The 18,530-nt window shown below is 44.3% G+C and overlaps 1 protein-coding gene across 1 annotated transcript in view; it reads right to left on the bottom strand.

The window, feature by feature from the left end:
- The window catches only part of ntn2 (netrin 2), a 30,967-nt gene that overhangs the window by 4,219 nt on the left and 8,218 nt on the right, over positions 1 to 18,530 (bottom strand). Inside the window, exons 2-5 of the mRNA XM_070991148.1 lie at positions 13,096 to 13,284; positions 6,658 to 6,807; positions 4,288 to 4,341; positions 14 to 88 (exon numbers count right to left, since the gene is read on the bottom strand). Coding sequence (XP_070847249.1) covers positions 14 to 88; positions 4,288 to 4,341; positions 6,658 to 6,807; positions 13,096 to 13,284 — 468 coding nt within the window. The remainder of the gene's footprint in view (positions 1 to 13; positions 89 to 4,287; positions 4,342 to 6,657; positions 6,808 to 13,095; positions 13,285 to 18,530) is intronic.

Below are 18,530 nucleotides of genomic sequence, written 5' to 3'. Positions count from 1 at the left end.
TCTGCTCTCTTACCATAATCCTTCTTGCAATATTTCTTCATGTTGATCTTCAGGTTGCCCTTCACTGGTTTGCAGTAGGACTCACAATCTGCACAAACAAGAACCACCATGATTCACTCCTGTAGTGCAGGCTCTAACTCCACAGATCTTCTTCACAAAATTCAAAATGGACACTTACACACTTGAAATCCGAATCTTTGCCATAAGGTTACATTTTAGGACTATTTCACACCGTTTCATACTGCATTATGAGGTCTTCTTGTAGCGCATAAATAGCAAGCCGCACATCTGTAATGCAAGGTTAGTGTGACTAAACATTGTAAACTGTTATGTACTGTGAAACCACCAATAAAAACACTCAGGAGCATCAAAATAAATCACTACGCGCTTGTTTCTGCACATGCACGCAGGCCGAAGTTGTTGTGGGCCTGCTTGTATTGTTTTATAACCTTGCGGCTAGTGCACTCATTCACACTTGCTCTCACGGCAATATATATTCACTGACGGGACAAAGGCTGCAACGGAAACTGGAGCAGGTTGGAGAATGTTGGGCCTGGTTTGGTTTCTGTGTGCTAAAATACAACTTAGACAAATCACACATCAATCTCCGGCAACAGCCGGTGCTGGGAGGCAAGTGACACATACCAGAGTAGTAAAAGTGTTCAGCCTGACATGTTTTCTGGGATCTTGAAGAAAGACAGAGCGTGGTGGAAGCAGGTCATGGTTGGGTGGATGCGAGTAGAGCTTGGCTGCCAGCGTGACGACTGAGACCACACATTGGACAGATGACCTCTGCCGACCACTCATAGGTGGAGCTGGCAGTGATGAGGTGTTATAATTACCATTGTGACAGTTAAACTGGATCTTGTGGCAGAATGGCCAATGTCACGTCTCTTCTTCACTGACTAACTCTCGCTTTGGTTTGGTTTAGATTTTGTGGATCTAGGAGCATCGTTCTCAGCTTCATAGAAACTGCACTGGAAGCAATTCTGCTCTAAATTTCTCAATCTACAACTACCTATCTACAGCAGCTACCTATCTGACTGCAACCTCACGTCTCTGCACCCAGTGGCGCCAAGTTTACCTAAGCTAATTTCAATTGTAATTTAATGAATTCAATGTAAAAATCACAGCGTACAACACTTTCTATGGACCAAGATGGAGATAGATTCAGTCAAATGGAGCACATGCAAATGGTAATTGTCCATGTTTTGTAATCCTGGAATATTTATTTTGTCATCTTGAAATCATGAAATATGTTTTCCATGAGCTGAGAGCTGAGGGAAGGGGGATCAAAGAAGACAAAATTAAATAAACGCTCAAAAACAGATGAAAGTGCTCATGTTAAAAATCGATAACATTAAATTTAAAGCCTTGCACTGTGTTTTTAAATTGTGCTCATGGTAACTACTGCTACTGGAGCCATGACAAGAAAGAAAGAGACACTGTTGATCATTAGCAAGGCTCTACCAGACTTGACTTGGTGCCACTGGATTTTATGAACCATAGAATTTTGGATTCACTTATTTCAATTACAAAACTATGAGAAGGACACAAAGTTAAGAAAAAATAATATGAAAATGATGGACTGAAAATGTAGAGAATGCCAAGGAACTCATTTTCCAAGATTGCTCCAACGTGTTATAGCAAAGGGTCGCAAGAAGCTGACCATGCTGCTCGTTTGGAATGTCAGAGCATGAAACTGAAAAAACCACATGCTAGTAACTGGGCTGGTATCTGCAGTCAGGCCTCTCATTGCCTTCAAAAGGAAAACCATTCAGTCATGTTGCTTCCCAAAGCAAACCAAATAAAACTGCTGGACATGAAATGCCCCAGTTAGAAAAAAGGAGGGAGAGAAATTACGATTTCTGGGTTGCATGAGAGTCGGGGTGTTGCATCGTTCATTTTTTGGGGAAGGACGGATGGAGCAATGGAAGGAGGGAAGAAACAGGGGACCGGGGAGCCCATAAAAATGTCCAGGAGGCTTGGCTGTATATCAGAGCACTGGAGATTTTATTAGCTAGAGAGAGGAGAGAAAAGGAAAGAAAGGGAGAAAGAGAGAGCAGATGGCAGCTTCCAATAACCTCGAGACAGGGTGACTTTAAATAATAATAAAAAAAAAAAAAACGAGGAGCGGAGGTGTAGATGTGGACGGGTGCAGAGGTGTATGTGTGGATGGATTTGTGTGTATGTGAGTTATACATTACTCACAGACTTTAAATAAATGATATTAAATATCGAAGCTTGCTTAAGGTCTTTTTCATTAGAAGTGAGCGTGTGGTTTCATGCACAGATCGCTATCATGTAAGTGTGCATGCAACTGTGACAGGCATGCATTTGTATGAGATGTGCATGGATTTCATCAGATCACTGCCAGTATGAGTGTGTGTGTGTGTGTGTGTGTGTGTGTGTGTGTGTGTGTGTGTGTGTGGTATACAGTGGCTGGCCTAAAGGTATCAGTGGTGAAACGCTGGCTGGGAGACAGTGTGTGTTTTCCCATGAAGAGTCTCTCACTGCTGGCTGTTCACCTGGAAAAGCTCTCGGTAAATCGCGCCCACTGACCCAGAAGACCGGCCCACTGAAAACACTCACAATTGGCTCCGGGGCTCTCGATGCCCTCATTCCCTTGAACCCCTCTCACTGTGCCATGACAAGGACAAATTGCATCCACCGCCCCTTACACAAAAACATTTAGGGGCCTTAGGTTTCTGACGCCGAAGCTCGTTCTATGGTAGTTTAGGAAGGAGAAAGATGGGGGAAATGCTCTGGTGTGTTTGGTAGAGCCTGAGGTGAATTGGCGATCAACAACTCTTGTGTTCTTAGACCCCGTAACATTTTCCCAGGGAAGTAATGAACACAAGAAAGGGCTGGACTGTGCATTTTTGTTTTTTAAGAAGGCTCAGAGGCCCAAGCAGTGAAAGGAAACAGAATGAGAGAAGCTGTACATGTGAAAAGAAGCAGCAAATGTGAAAAATGCATTGTCAATATATCTATTTGAAAGAAATATTTAGAATTTTGAGACTGCGCTTCGTAGCTTTCTTGCAGAGAGAAGACAGAGACCACTCTCATGTCTGCAGTAAATATTCAGCTGGAGCCAGATAGCTTAGCAGCTAGCCTGGCTCTATCCGAAGCTAAGCTATTGGTTAGCTTATTTTAGCTAATCTATAAAGAGTGGTATAATTCTTCTAATCTGTTGCAGTTCAGCAATCACTTTCTTCAGTCTTGCTATCACCATGTGTTTGCCAGGCAACAACTAGATGGCACCCCTTTACCGTCGCAGTGCCTCATTTATACACTCCAGTTTTTGTACAGATTAAACAAAAATTCCCAAATGTTTATCTGGGAGGCATAGCGGTGCCAATAGGTGGATTTTGCTTGCTGTTTCCTCCTGTTTTTTAGTCTATATGCTAAGAGAAGCTAACTGGCTCTCGGCTGTGGCATAATATTTATCTTATCATCAAACTCTTGGCAAGGAAGCAAATCAGCGTGTTGCCTACACGTCGAACTGATCCTTTAATGTAAACCAGTTTGCTCATTATATACCATTAAATTTGATATATATCTTTAACTCTATATAACTCATACCTTCAAAATGTACATGTAACCTTTGAAACATAAGACAGCAATAAGTCAAAAGTATAATTTGCAGTGAGCTTTCTGAGAAAATATATAATTTGTAGAAAACAATAAAACTACATGCTTTGAATAGTGCAGTAATGTATCAGTGGCAAAGTGGGAGGTGCGATCTGAGTGATGATATATGATATAAACCCACTAATGAATCAACATTTCCAAATCAACACCGCCATTCAAATCAAACGGCTGCACAATGAAAAATAAGGGCAGGGTAATTGACCGGAGCCTAAATTGGACAGTTGGACGGAGAGACTGAACAAATTTCCCCCCAGTCACTTGCCAACACTCTTTTCACGCCTCAGAACTCTCCCCTCCACTATATCTCCCAGCTAAACTCTAACTAATCACCTGCCTATCTGTCGGCCTTGGCTTTAAACTGCAGCTATATTTTGAGCCCAGCATGGCTCCACTAACTTGAGGTTAGCGGTTGGGGAAACTGTGCCAAGGACACAGGTTTTTAAGACAATGGAAAAATTCTGCAGGTCCCGGCGCACTCGTTCTTTTCGCAGGACTTCAAAAGACGGGGCCCACCCTTCATTAATATTTATTCCACACCTTAAAACCCAAGTCCAGAAATATTAAAAAATATGTTTTTGTTCCTCTCATAAAGCAGTGGTGCTTATGGGCGAGGTGCAGAGAACGTATACTAACCTGCTGGCTCCTCCGTGCTGCTCACCACAGCTGTGGGGTTGACCACTGGGATTTCTGAAATACACAGAAGAAATACAAAGTTATTTCACTGGTTAAATGTAAATCCCCACCTTTCAAGTATGGCCTAAGTGATTTGGCTGGATGCCTGCTAAGAGTACGTGTGTGGTCAGAGAAATGAAGTATGTCTGAATTCATTAAAAGTAATTCCAAAAAGTGGGTAAAGGGTTTTGTGAATATATTAATACGCCCACAACAGAATACAAAGCTTAGCATTGAGAAGTACAAAGTGTCTTTGCTCACCAAGGCCAACAATAAAATATACCAGGGTTGCTGTGCAGTAGGTTTAGATTGTAACATGTGTCAAGTATGCACATGAAAACACATGGGGAATTGCAGACAGACATGCAAGATAAACACTGACAGACTGACAGGAATACTTATTGGTGGTGAGAGGGAAGACAGGCTCAAATAAACCACGCATTCCACGGACTAATGTGGTGGTTTCACCATCATTTTTAGGGAATATATTGAAAGATCCTGAGACAGTGTAAGTGGAAGAAATAATGGAGGTCAGAGGACCAATTTTCAAGTTTTGAGTCAAACTCAGCAGATGCACCACAAAAACACTTAGTAAGAGTGACTCAATCCTTTCAAAATTGGCACACTTGATACATCAGAGATAGAAGCTGATTCTTTGAGGCGCGCTGATTAAAAGGAAAGGTGGTTGCCCTAGATTAGTCTTGTCCTCCCCTAACAGATGCTGGGTTAACACTGCTGTGTAATGTCCATGCAAGCATGTATAGACAGATGGACAGATGGCAAGGGGGCAATTTTAGTTGGATCGTCTTGAGACAGATGCAGCCCTCCCTCGCTGTGCCCGCTGGCTACTCTAAAAAGTGCCTTGTGGAATTCCTCCAGGACTTCTCTAATCGTATGCAACTTTCCAATACAAATGCTAATGCTAACAATGAGCCCTCTGCATTTACCGTAAACAGAGTTACTGGAATGCTGGCTTAGCATCCACCCAGAGGATCTGCTTTTGATTGGATTTGGAGGTTGAAGGTTTGAACCAAGCGAGTGGGAGTGAGTTGGCGGGAGTTGGGGGCGTTGTTGGAAAGCTGTTGAGGCAAAAGCAGCAGTTGTCTCTCTGAAATTATGGACACCCCGCCAACAAAAACAAACAAGGGCACAGAGCTTTGTGAAGGCAGGCGCAGCTGCTAAAGCCACTTTGAATCTGTGTGCCCTTGTGGCCACATCTTGTGAAGACAGACAGATGATGAAAGGATCATTCAGATGAGGGTTGCTGCCGTCATACTAATTGGCTGCTTAATGGGCTTGTCTTCTGTCTTGGGGTCCCTGAGCCTCAATAGGTGGTAAGATGCCCGCCATGAGGCCATATTGACACACGCAGTTGTCATTAACGCTATGCATGTACTTCAATGCGCACACACAATCCTTCTTGTTCTCACTGGAAGGCTCAGTGGCGCTAAAATGAGTGGGGTCTGCCATCCATGACCACAGTTGTTTTCCCCTTCTCGCCCATCCGCCATCTGCTCCGGAGCTGCATGTGAGAGAGACAACATGGCAGCATGTGGCACTGGGCGGCACGGTTCGCTTTGGTGGAGGTTGTCTTGCGAGTGTGCGCAGTGTGTGCCCGCACCGCCTGGCACACAGTGTGGTGGAAAGTTGCCCCCTATTACACATGCATGCATGTGCCGGGCCACTGACAAATTTCATGACCCACATGTGCACATGTATGCTTGTCACAGGAAATTAAAAACCTGATGTAGTCAACATGCATACTACAGCAAGTAGAGTACATACACACACATACTGTACACCGCTGACAGCGAGTGGAACAACAATAACCAAGTCTTGAATTCTCACACTATTGGCTCTCCACTCGCACTTTGACAAAGATCATGTTTCAGTTTAGCCTGACGTTACATCTGTGTCCTTGTTTGCACACATGTTTCGAGCTGTTCTCTATGAAATTATCATTGAATTTTCAGTGGCTATGCAAACCCACAGCACACATGTACTGTATATATGCAAAGGCAGCGATAGGGTTGGGTGTGCCTGTCAGACGCCCAGAATGACTTTAGGCGACAGGGAAGTGTGCTTTCAATTATGCTCTGTAATCTCCATGGTTTGAGTCTGTGCTGCTTTTAGTGCAGTTCATGACTCTATTGTAACTACATATTATGGCTTTTCCTATATTATGTTCTTCACAATGGAGCTCGTCAGTGCTTTACAGTTTTATGCAGTGACTCACTAACAAGCTGATAAAATGAACAAACTGAAGTGTACGTTATCAGTGTCACATGCAGTGAGTGGTTGTGTGTATGCATGCCTGTGTGAGTCACTCACTGATGCAGGGGGCCACAGGTGAGCGGCTCTGCTGGTAGCCCTTGGCGCAGCGGTTGCAGGTAATGCCGGTGACGCCGTCCTTGCAGGGGCACTGGCCTGTGGTCTGGTTGCACGTCTTGCCTGCTGCACCCACAGGATGGCAGTCACAGGCTGGGGTGGGGGTTGGGCACAGGTGTGAAGGAGGAGGGGGGGAAGAAGAGAGGAGAGATTTACACAGATCTTCATTTCATACAAGTCCAAGTCAAGTCTGTTTTTGGGTTAGATCTGCTGTGCATCAGCTTAGATGAAGCCACTGTGCAACATGGTTATTGAAGGAATTTAATGTAGTTTTTTTTTTTTTTTAAATCTTCACAAAGGTATCAATTAGATCACTTAAATATATTACACTAGCTATCTACCTAGCCTGCTATTGGTGCCTGTATCTGTTGTGATCTTGGTGTGGATGTGTAGACAATTTGCTTTGATTTTAGCAGCACTGCATATGATTTGCCTTCTCCAATAGCACAGGCAGCCAATACAATATGATAATTCACAAAGCAGCAATGAATATAATTTTACAACATAAAGAATTATTGTGGCAGTAACACAGGAGCAGCCCATTGTTGAATGAAGAGGGGTAAGTCTATATGAGGACGGGACTGTTTGTTCCCCACTCTTATTCGCTCTCTCCCTCTGCTTCTCAAAAAATATTGTTCCCTGGATAAATAACAACTCGCAGCCGACTGAGTGAAAGCCAAGATCAGTTTCGCCGACAACATTTTATGTGATGAATTCACAATCAGGCATCGCTATAAAACAAATAGCAACCAATACGAATTAGTGAAAAGAAAACCATGCTCTGTGCAACAAGAGGATTGTGCTCATATATCACAATCAGACCAGTGATTGTCAGTTAGATGTTTTTACAGTGGGTAGCCTACAATTGTTCTGAGTAGACTAAATATGCTTTTAATAGAGGGCAATGCGGGCTGCTTTCCAACATGGCACCAGTGTGCTGTTACTGGATTTGAGTTACATTAGTAGAACAAACAAACCTTAAAATGAAAAAAAACAAAAACGCTTTTTCACTCATTGACTTTACTTGTAACAAGTCACACAGGTGACAAGTAAAAGGACCAGGGGGATGGGATGATGCATGCAGTGCATCACTGTCAGGAGACCCAGAAAAGCACACTTTGCCGTCCCCTCTGCTCATTTCCTAAGTGCTGTGTGCAGTCTGGTGCCTGCATGGTGACACACGCTATGCTGTTTCATCACTTCCCGAAAGTTCAGTCGATGCCCAGCAAATGCCAACAGCAACAAGCAACTCTCGGGTCACCTCGCTTTGGCAAAGCTTTTATGAGTTTTGCTGGTTCTAGGCAATTTATTCAAACCCCCTTAAGCAACATGGGGCTTTTTTTGGATTAAAGAGCTGTTAAATACAAGAGCTGGCGTGTTGGTCCGAAGCCTTCCAAGAGAGCTTTACAAGATGTTAGAGAGGACGACAGGGAGAGGGAGAAGCAACGTATCAGAGAGTGAGAAGCAAAGGAGAGGACTGGAGAGAAACATGGAGAGAATGAGAGACACAGCGCTTCAGTGTAGTCCAAACAGAGCGTCTGGTGTGCTCGGCAGCATAAACAACAGTGAATCTAACCAAACTGTGGCCACTCGGACTCTACTTAAAAAAAACAGACATTTGTTCTCTAAGCAATAAACACATACTTAACATTTTACAGCAATCCAGCTAGACAAACACATCAGTGACATATCAAAACAAATGTAAGAGTTTTATATTGTATTCGGTTGTCTTCAGGGGTGTGACTGATTGGTTTCACTTCAAATTTGACATTCTCTGTCCAGAATAAAGCAAGCTAAGGGTGCAGAAAAGCCTCCTTCCCGGCTGTATCTACTGACGTGCTGCCAAAAACACAACAAACCATGAAATGCAAGGTGAACTCTGCCTTTTCTTCTTATTTCCAGTGTAATTATTTGGAAAACAGGCACAGGCTAGTGTAAAATGACTGAAGCAAACTTAAGAGTGACTCGACTGCAACTCGATAGCTGTAATTGTCCAAGCTTATCAAGAAAAGACAAGAAAGGCCAAAATTACACTTTGGGGAAAAACCCTGTAACCCAACAGTTTGTTACAGGGCTTGCCAGAAAAAGGCAGCTGCTAACATGCCACGGTTTCTTCCCACCACTCCACAGAACTGTGAATGTGTTTATTTGCGCTGGACATTTTTTAGCCCACAACAGAGGGGAGCCTGAGGACCCTACCACCTGTTGACTGGGCAAACGGAGGGTTTAAATGGCTGAAACTGACCCAAGAGTGATCGTGTGTGTCTGGCGGCAGGGTTGGGAGGGATTAACTGTGGCTCAGATCTTCAGGAACACGTTCGCCTTTTCCGGCAAGGCCAACCGGTCCACAGGTGTCAAAGTGGCGGTGCTCTGTTTGAAGCTGTGCACGGAGACGTAAATCTGATGCTTCAGCGTCCGTGCAAAATCCCCACCATTTGAGTCACGCAGGCCCAACCAGGAAACTGAAGCTTTGATGACGCTCGGTAAGAGTTTCTCACTGACCTAAAGGGAATGCACATCTGCATATGTGAGGGTAAGACGCTGGGCTGAGCTGGATGTCGGAGGTCAAGGACTGTCTGTTGCTCTGTGCCAACCATGTAACCTATATCCTCACCTTTATACCCACCCTCATTCATCAGCCAGAGCCAGAGCTCCTGCCTCTGTCACCACAGTGTCCACGGACTGTTTGTGAATCTCTGGTATTCCTGGAGTTTGTGCCCTTAGACATGCTAATAAAACCCAGCTGATTCGATCTGAAACCCTGATCTACAGAAGGCAGCCTCGGATCTAATATCATTTAGATTAACTAAGCTGATGATCATCGACTATGGTAATTATTATCATGATTATCACAATAAAAAATCCATAGTGATATAAGGTTTATTCTTACCTGTGAAATGTTGCGTTCAAAGCACATGCGGAACAACCCACCCCCAGCCCCCCGTTATATGATCTGTCTGATACAAGTCTGGAGTCGGTCTGTCATGCCTGCCGGGACACGTGGCTATTGTTTCCCAGCCGATCGCTGAGCGGTGCAAGCTATCAACTCAAAGATGTGAGTAACGTTAGATGTTCTCACTTCCCTTCTAAACAATCACAAGCTGTTAAGACATCAGATTTTACTGCCAATGTCCACCCTGTTCAGTAAACAGCCAGCAACTGCCAGATCTTGATGGGCCGTGAGAGGGAGAATGGGGGTGGTGGTGTCAATCTCCACCCCCAGCTCTCCTCCTTGAAGTGTTTTTCTGAAGTTTTATGTGCAGGGGCTCGGGCCAGTTAAGAAGCAGTAAAAACGTCCTCAGAGGTTGATGACTTTTCAAGCCTTTGCGCCTGCAGACGTGATGGGCACTGTGTTGGGATTTGTAGTCCTTTGACAGGCTCCCCTTAACTGATTCGTGTTGCTCCGTGCACATGTGTGCGCATATGGGCTTAGGTCCTTTGCAATGTATGCATTTATTTTGATCATTGGCTGAGATATGTGGACATACTTTGGGTTATCGCTGTTAAACACAACATCTTTGAGATCCCCTGCATTGTATTTTATTTAATCGGCCTCTACAAGGGGAGGAGGCAAATGATACAACATCAAATTGAGAGGACAAATCAGTCATTTATGCACACTCATTGAGCCATTAAATCCAGTAATTTGTAGTAATCCAGTATGTACAAAATTATTTATCTGAGATCATAAACTACTAAATTGAATGCAGGAATTATTTAAGAGATATTAGCATTATTTTAGCATTTAAAGTAATAATGCTATGTTGACAGACTGATAAATTGAAGCTGTCAGCAGAACCCAAAGAAATCTTGATTCTCTGGCTTTACTCGGTTCATGTTCACAGGTACTGGCTAAACTTGATACTAATGATACAAACATGGTGTTATTCCCCCTGAAGGATCACAGATTCATGCTGCTATAGGCCTGGTGCTATATTACTAACTGAAAATTACTTGTAGATTTAGATTGCGTAACTCCTTTTTTCTGTCCAGTGTTTTTTGACAGCGAATATCCTCATAACCAGCTTCAGAGAGATATTTGAGACAGACGGCCAGTGTGGTTGATGTTGGCCAGCGTTGCTTCACATGGACCACGGCCTCATTTTTAATGCCTTTTATCAATGTTCCTTGTGGTCAACGGATACCAGCTGTATGGCTTGGATTCACATAAAAACCTTGTATTTTGAAGACCTCGCGTACGGCAGCCAGGCCATGTGGTGATTGCCATGTTTCTTTCATTTTGCTGTTTGTTTTAATGCCTGTTACACTGTAAAGGGCTCCTGGAGAGCCTGCTGCCCGGCATCTGAGCTACAGAGCTGGGACCCTGCAAATTCAGCTTGCATTGGGACCTTAGTACTTAATAGAGCATGTGTTATGTGTACGTGGGAGATAAGCGGTGATGGAGGCAGGAAGAAGGTGGCTACTCCTCCTTTATATTCTCCACAGATTGTGTACAGACACCCAGTGGCAGAGCAGGTCTTATTAGAAACAGACAGGACCTATTTGTCCTCTCAGAGCCCGCACTACCCCCAGCCCTCCCCACTCCAGTCTCGCCTTTAGAAAACACCTGTATTTTATTGTTGTAACTCCATTTCAGATGTGACACTCACCCCCCTTCAGCCATAAGCACCTCTGACCTCTATCTTGACCCCGACACATGGAGATAAAACACGGAGAGGAGCAAAAATCCAGACTGAAAAATAAATCAGGGACTCCCATGGTAAAAGCAAAGGAGAGAGGTTTTAAAGGCTTGTTAGTCATGGGGAGAGAGATCAGAAGTTGGGGATGAGGAGGAGATTGTGGTTATAAATAGTTGGAGAAGATTAAGATGAAAAAGAGTGAGCAAGGGCTGAGGCAGAGTAAAATGACGGCTCCTAGAAAGCTGTGGAATTGCTCTGATCAATCACGGAGGCAGGCGCTCAGCAGAGGCTTTGCCGACATTAACTTTCATTTCCGTTACATCCGGGGGCCTGTGTGAGGGAGGGAGATAAACTGTTTACCACCTGATCAGGCTTTGATAAGGAAGAATTGCAGCGTCAGGGCACTTGAGTGTTTGTGTGAGAGCATCACACTCCCAGGTATTACAGGAAATGGAAGATGAGGGAACAATGTGCACACACACCTCAGGACTGATCTCATGTCAGCATTGAGGCCAAACACTCTCTGTCTGTGTTTTGGAGCAGTAAAGGGTCAAATGACTTAAGTTTTAAGGTATGTGACCAAGTCACTCTGGAGTTTTTGCCATTATATGATGAATGGCTCGACATCTCAGCTCAACTAATATCATGCCATTTCGAGCCTCCTGGTGTTCGGTTACAGCTTCGTCGGCTGCAGAAGGAAAACTGAGCGAAAGCCAGTGGGAGATTCTCGCCATGAAATTTCAACCAAAAGATCTTCACGGCTATGAATGTTGGCAGCTCTCAGCTTTAATGTTCTGGAAGAGATTCTTTACCTTCATCAGGATCAACAGAATAAAAAACACACCCTCTCTGCTATTGATTTGAATATTTTCCTGAGCAACAAGTACAGGAAACTGCTGTTGTTTTTGCAATGAGTCCAGCGAGAGGAGAGAGAAATGCTTCCAGCATAATATCAGGCTGAAAAATATTCACTGCAAATGTGAAATAATAAAGGGGTAAAATACATGTTTCCATGAGAGATGCCTTGGTCAAGTGATAATATTGTGTGGTTGTGTGGTATGGGGAAACATTTGGCCAGAAAAGCTCCAGGCATCGAGTCAGTTCCTTTCTCTCCGCTATGGTATGGCAAGTCAGACGTGCTGAAATATTTCGGTCAAAGTTACCATGGCCGCGCATGTTTCCAATCATAACTTGTTACTCCTTTGAAACTTTTTTTCCGGAAAGGACAGGATTACACAAGTATTATTAGAGTTAGAACATCTCAATCAGCCTTTGTTTGAACACTTTGTAAACATTAACGCAGCGGCTTGCCAAATGCAAAGTCAAACTGAGCTTCAAGTCATAATCCGTGACATTTCCATATAAATAGTTGTTCATTTTGCTACTCTATCACTGATTGATATAACACAAAAGTGATCCGTGTTCATGAAAACTTTCACATTAGATGTTGTAAACAGAGGGTAGATTCTTTCCCAGAAGTAATGCTTGAGTTTTATGTTTCTGACAGCAGAAAAGAACAGGATATTTAGTTGAGTCAGTCTGTATGTGCAGTGACCACCCCAATGTATGAAAGCAACAACAACAAAAAAAGATCAGATTGCTCAGTAAAATGTGGAAAACAGCACAGCAATTAGCATTTGAAAAACCACAGGGGCCAGAAACTCATGAAAAACAACTCTTTCAGACAAAAAAAAAAAACTCACAACGTGCTCAACAGCCTAATCTTTTCGTTGACTCTTACCTTTGCAGGCTCGTCTGTGAGTGATCGGTCTGGCCATGTCTCTGTAAAAGCCCTCCTTGCAGTAGTGGCAGTGGCGGCCTGCAGTGTTGTGGCGGCAGTTCATGCAGACGCCTCCGCTCTTCCTACCCGACAGCTTGTACAACTCCATGTTGAATCGACAGCGACGGGCGTGCAGGTTGCAGTTACATGCTGCAGGGGGAAGAGGGAAAGTTAGCGTTGTTGGTTTATCAGCAAACGTGAGTGGGATAAATGGAAAGGTTTACAACATCTTCACAGGATTTATCCTTACAGTCAAAATGTAAGTTAAAAGCGCACATTGCAGTAAAACATATATCGTACATATCACTGGAGATCGGGGAGTCATTTTCCAGTAAGGCAGTAGTGAGTGGTTTATAATCCACACTGCGGCTGTGTGCTTGGCTGCTATTCCAGAACTCATCAATCAAAAGTGATATTTGCAGAGCTCATTTTCTCCATTTCATAATTAATGAATTCGGCTTCTCTCAGCCCATTAGTTATTAATCACTTGAAAGAGAGACATTAATTTCATGAATCACTGATGAGTAAAGACTGCGAAGATCTATTAAAAGGGAGACCGAGTCAGATAAAGGAATGGGCTCGAGCTTGCTGTCTTCTAAATGAGGCGAGCCACAATATATGGGACATGTGAGGCGAGGTCATATCTCTTCACAGTCTCTGCCAGTTCCAAATTCTTTCGTGTGTCTTCACCTCTCAGGTCTTTTCTGTTGATTCCTCCATATTAGTCCAAGCTCACCAGCTTATTCATAAATGCCATCCACTCTCTACATGTGGGGTTTGCATCTGAGAAGCCTAATGAGAAACCTGCCCTTCTTGTTTGTGTAAGAGAGTTTGGTCCAGACCCGCTGCTGGTTAAATCAGAGTCAGACCTGGGACCTGAAGACTTGGCCACGGCTTCAAAGTTGATTGCTGCAGAACTTAGCTCCAGTTCAAAGTTACCCGCAGATAAATTAGAAAGGGGTAAACAACAGCAGAGCTGTTTGACCAAAAATGTCAACAGTTATGGCAAAGGAGGATTATTAGGGGATCACAACGGAAGGTGATATTAATTAACTTTAATCTGGTGTTTGAGAACAATACACTAACAATGGATGTTTGGAATAGAATAAGACACCACAATAGGGAATAAATAAAGAGATGGGCTGAGGGACTGGGAGACTTTTATGTTTGTGTCTATATATGTGGCTTTGTGTGCAAGACAGTGACTGGTGAGTGGGCAGTCACAGAAACCATTTCTAGAGCTTTCCAAAACTGGCAATCCAGCATGCAAACCACTGTGATTGGCCAGTAGTGCAGAGGTGACAAAAAGCCAGGGTTTGAATTTCTCTCTCTGGCTCTCTTTTTTCATTCTTGATGCTGCTCTCTCTTTTGGAAAACATGTTCTAGAAACTTGTTCTGATGGCGCATGCTCCAGTCTTTACAGGGCTAAAATTTGTAGCGGTGATAAGCTACTTTATTTTTATTAAAAGAACAGTTCGAAATCTTGGGAAATATGCTTATTCAGCCTCTGCAGAGACTTGGATGAGAAATTTGATACCTCTAATGCCTGTATGGTAAATCCAAAAATCCAGCCAGCAGCCACTTAGCTTAGCTTAGCACAAATACTAGGCCATTTCCTCCTGTTTCCAGTCTATCTGCTAGGCACAGCTAACTGGCTGCTGACTGTTGCTTACAGACATGTGAGCGGTATCAATCTTATCACCAAACTCTTGGCAAGAAAGTGAATAAGCACAATTCTCAAAATGTCAAACAATTTCTTTCACAGCAATGCTAAGATAATCCTTAAATCCTGGTGTTGTTTTAGTCGGGACATTCACATATCTTTATTTGGGTAACTTGAAAGTCAGAAACTAAAATGTTGCGGAAAAGTTAACCCATTGAGAAGTAATTTTAAATGTTTCTTTCCCCATCATCACTAGCTGACACATGCGTTGCTGCTGCAGCCAAGGTCAGGCCTGCAGTTACTCTGAGCTCAATGATCTGTGCCATGTTAGACGGGCTCCTCGCAGGTGATCAGAAATGACTGTTAATGACACCGGTGGCTCTTTCACGGGTGGAGAATCACTTGAGTGCATATGTGAAGCAATAAGCGAACAATATGAATCCCCACCCACACTGAGAGGGACGCCTGGCACCAGGTTGGGAAAGAGGCCCAGTTTTCCCTGGTTGCAGACCCTGGAAAAAAAGGGGGAGCGCATTCCCAGACTGTTTCCCAATTCCATCTGGTTATTATGCGGCCCAATTTGTATGGAACTCTGCAGTTAATGAAATACTGTTTCATGTACGGATCCATATCGAGGCAGCGTTGTTTGTGTAGAGACACTGCTGATCTTTTGGTGTGCTTTCATAAACTGGTTAAGCCGAAGATGAGGGTTAACCTCTGACCCAAAGAAAGTGTCCAGAGGAGATCTGTAGGGAGTGTTAAGATGGCACAGCAATGCAGAACGAGGGAAGCTTGGAAATTGAGTGAGTTCAAAGCTTAATCATCCATGTTTTAACTGAAAAAATACACCAAATTGATAACATATTGACTGTGTAATTGGTTCTTGCTCTGTGTTTGTGTGTGTGTGTGTGTGTGTGTGTGTGTATGTTGCTGTGCCTGTATCTAGCGTGTGTGCATGTGAACAATTAAATAGCCTGTCCAACTTCTTCTGAGGGGAATGTGACAAAGAACACACCAGCTCCGCTGAGCGGCTGCGGCTGCTGGGGGGGGCGGGGGGTGGAGCGGGCAGGGGGACTGTGATTATGATCAAGCGTCTCAAACGCACACACAGCTGTGAGCACTTGTGTCCATTAACACCTTGTAGCAGAACATGAAAGCGATGGGTCACATTTTCTCCCGAGCTGAAGTAGCGACAGCCCTCTTATGGCATCATCTCGATTTACGGCTGTGCAACAAGATCAGCCCACAAAGTCTGAAGTAAGAGAGGATATGTTCAAGTGTGGAAAATGTATAGAAAGCTCCAGAATTTGACCTTTAAATGATTTAGCATGTGTAGCAGTGATGGCTGGGAATGACTTTAACAACAGCCAGGGTTTCTTTTTGTGTTAGAGAATGAGACAAGTAGCATCAGAAATAACTGAACATGTGATCTAACGCTAATGACTGAGGAAATTGAATAAGCAAAAACCAATGACGGCCTCGAGTAATTGTTTGTATGTGGACTCGTGTGTGTGTTTTCTGTGGTGTGCATACTGTGTGCAGTTAAGTTCAGCTTGGTGCTGCAGCTGCCCAAAGATCCTGGAATGTTTATGGGTTTGTTTTGAAGTGCTTGTGCGCACGCACACACACACACACACACACACACACACACACACACACACACACACACACACACACACACACACACACACACACACACACACACACACACACACACTGACACCCCACCTCCCCCTACAACCTGCTACCCCCAACCACGGCAGCACCCCTCTCACCCAAATTAGGCTCAGCGGGGATAACTGAACACTGTTGAAGGCCATTTTTCAATTCATTAACACATCAAAACCTTACTAGTGCTCTGTAAAAACACTCGCTAATTCTTATCTGTTGGAGGAAAAAACAGACATTTCAGCAGACATTCTGTGTGGAAAGTGAGCAAAGAGAGGGCGACCCTGAAGTAAACGCGTCTCCTTTATGGGTCCACGTCCAACTGGAGGATGCGTAAATCTGGTTCCTCGTGTTGTCGTGGAAATCAAACAACAAACACAAGCTATGGGCTTGGCAAACAGGGGGATGCTGAGACAAAAATAAAGGAGGGAGAGGAGCAAGAAACCCCTCGGAAAATATTAGTAGAGAATAGTTGCACCGCTTTGTCATGAAAATGAACTGCGCCAAATGCAAATTTTGGTGGACTAACTGCGGGAGCACAGTAAATGCCTTGTTTTTACCCAATATCTTCCTCAATACAGTTTGCACACATCCCAGTTTGTGATTTAGGTGGCGCTTACTTCTTCAAGTCAGGACAATAAGGGAATATATCAAGTGAGGAAGATTGACAGAAGAACACCTCATTGTTATATTCCAGCTTTCATAACAGGTGCTTCAGCAAGTCAGTGCTCTGAACAAGCTCACAGGCTGGTCTGTCAAGTGTGCTATGACAAATTGGCCCGTAAAGACTGCGCTCAACAAATAAAATGCAAGTGTGTTTGTGGAGTGCAGCGCCTCTCTGTTCCCCTCCATATGTCAGGGATAAATCTAACCTCATTTTTCCTTCAGCTCGACCAACGCCAAGCCGGTAAGCACAGCCAATTGATTTTGGATGCCTGTGCAAAACCCAAATCCCATGGCTAAAATTGATCCTTGAAAATTGGAGGGCTGCTCTCCCACCACCACCTCTCCCCTCTTGGCCCAGGCCACAGTCCAGACCTGCTGCAGCCCCCCTTGGGTGCCCTCCCTGCCTGGCTAAGCAGGCTCTGCTATATGGGCTCCTGCCATCATGTGTGTGCGCCTGTGTGTATGCTGTGTGTCTGTGTGTTTGGGCTGAGTTCCGCCTGGCTGCTCCAGCCACCTGCTCAGGGCACCGGGGGTAACACCCGGTTAATTAGCTCCTCATTAGAGCCAAGGCAGTGTACAGTGTGGACAACACACACATACACATTTATGTAGCTTCAAGAGGCAGTAACAGCTCCCAGAATGACACGGATCAAGAAATAAAGATACAAAAAGAGTCAAACAGAAGCGAGACTTGAGCAGATGTAAGCACCGCTGGGTGTGCAGACTTTAATGAGCTGTGGACAACAAGCTGAGACAAAGATTTATTAAGAACTCCGAGCTGAGAACTAACAGGAAACTACAAGTCGTGTAGCCCTACTGTGTGCATTACATGGACCGTGTTATGATGTGCACAGGAGCTTCGTCCTCTTTCGAGCAAAGCCACTTTAGCTCCTCTTGCCCTTTCCTTCTCTTCCACACAGACATATCTTTCACTTCTAGCTTTGATACCACGTCTCGGCTCTCCCCTCCCTCCGCTGGTTTCTGCGGTTAGCCTCACGCCGTGGGCTTAAGAGCCGGCTCTTGGGAGCCCTTTTGAACTGAGAGTCCCCTTAATTCCTCTCCCACCCCTCCCTAAAGCCTCGCTCTCTCTTCCTCCCTCCCTCTCTCCTCTTACTTTCATGGGACCCCATCTCAAATACTCTCACTGGTTGCCTCTCCCTCTTTTTTAGCTCGTCTCTTTCCCCAACCCTTTCTCATGTCCATCCTCTCCTCTTTCTCTCTCTGGATGGCATCAGGCAGGGGAAGATTTTTACTGAGATTAGGCTGGAGGGTTGCCAGGTTGGGGGGCCTGGTGTCAGTAGAGAGTTGAGTCCTTAGCTCTGTTCCCTCTCTCTGGTCCACTTCACTTCCCTACATCTAAACATAGTTATCTCTGTCCTGCCTGTGCCTTCACTCTCTC

The sequence above is a fragment of the Chaetodon trifascialis genome, chromosome 21, assembly GCF_039877785.1.
Source record: "Chaetodon trifascialis isolate fChaTrf1 chromosome 21, fChaTrf1.hap1, whole genome shotgun sequence".
NCBI classification, from domain to species: Eukaryota; Metazoa; Chordata; class Actinopteri; order Chaetodontiformes; family Chaetodontidae; genus Chaetodon; species Chaetodon trifascialis.
The sequence above is the reverse complement of the archived record's forward strand: the minus strand, read 5'-3'. Positions and strand labels throughout refer to the sequence as shown.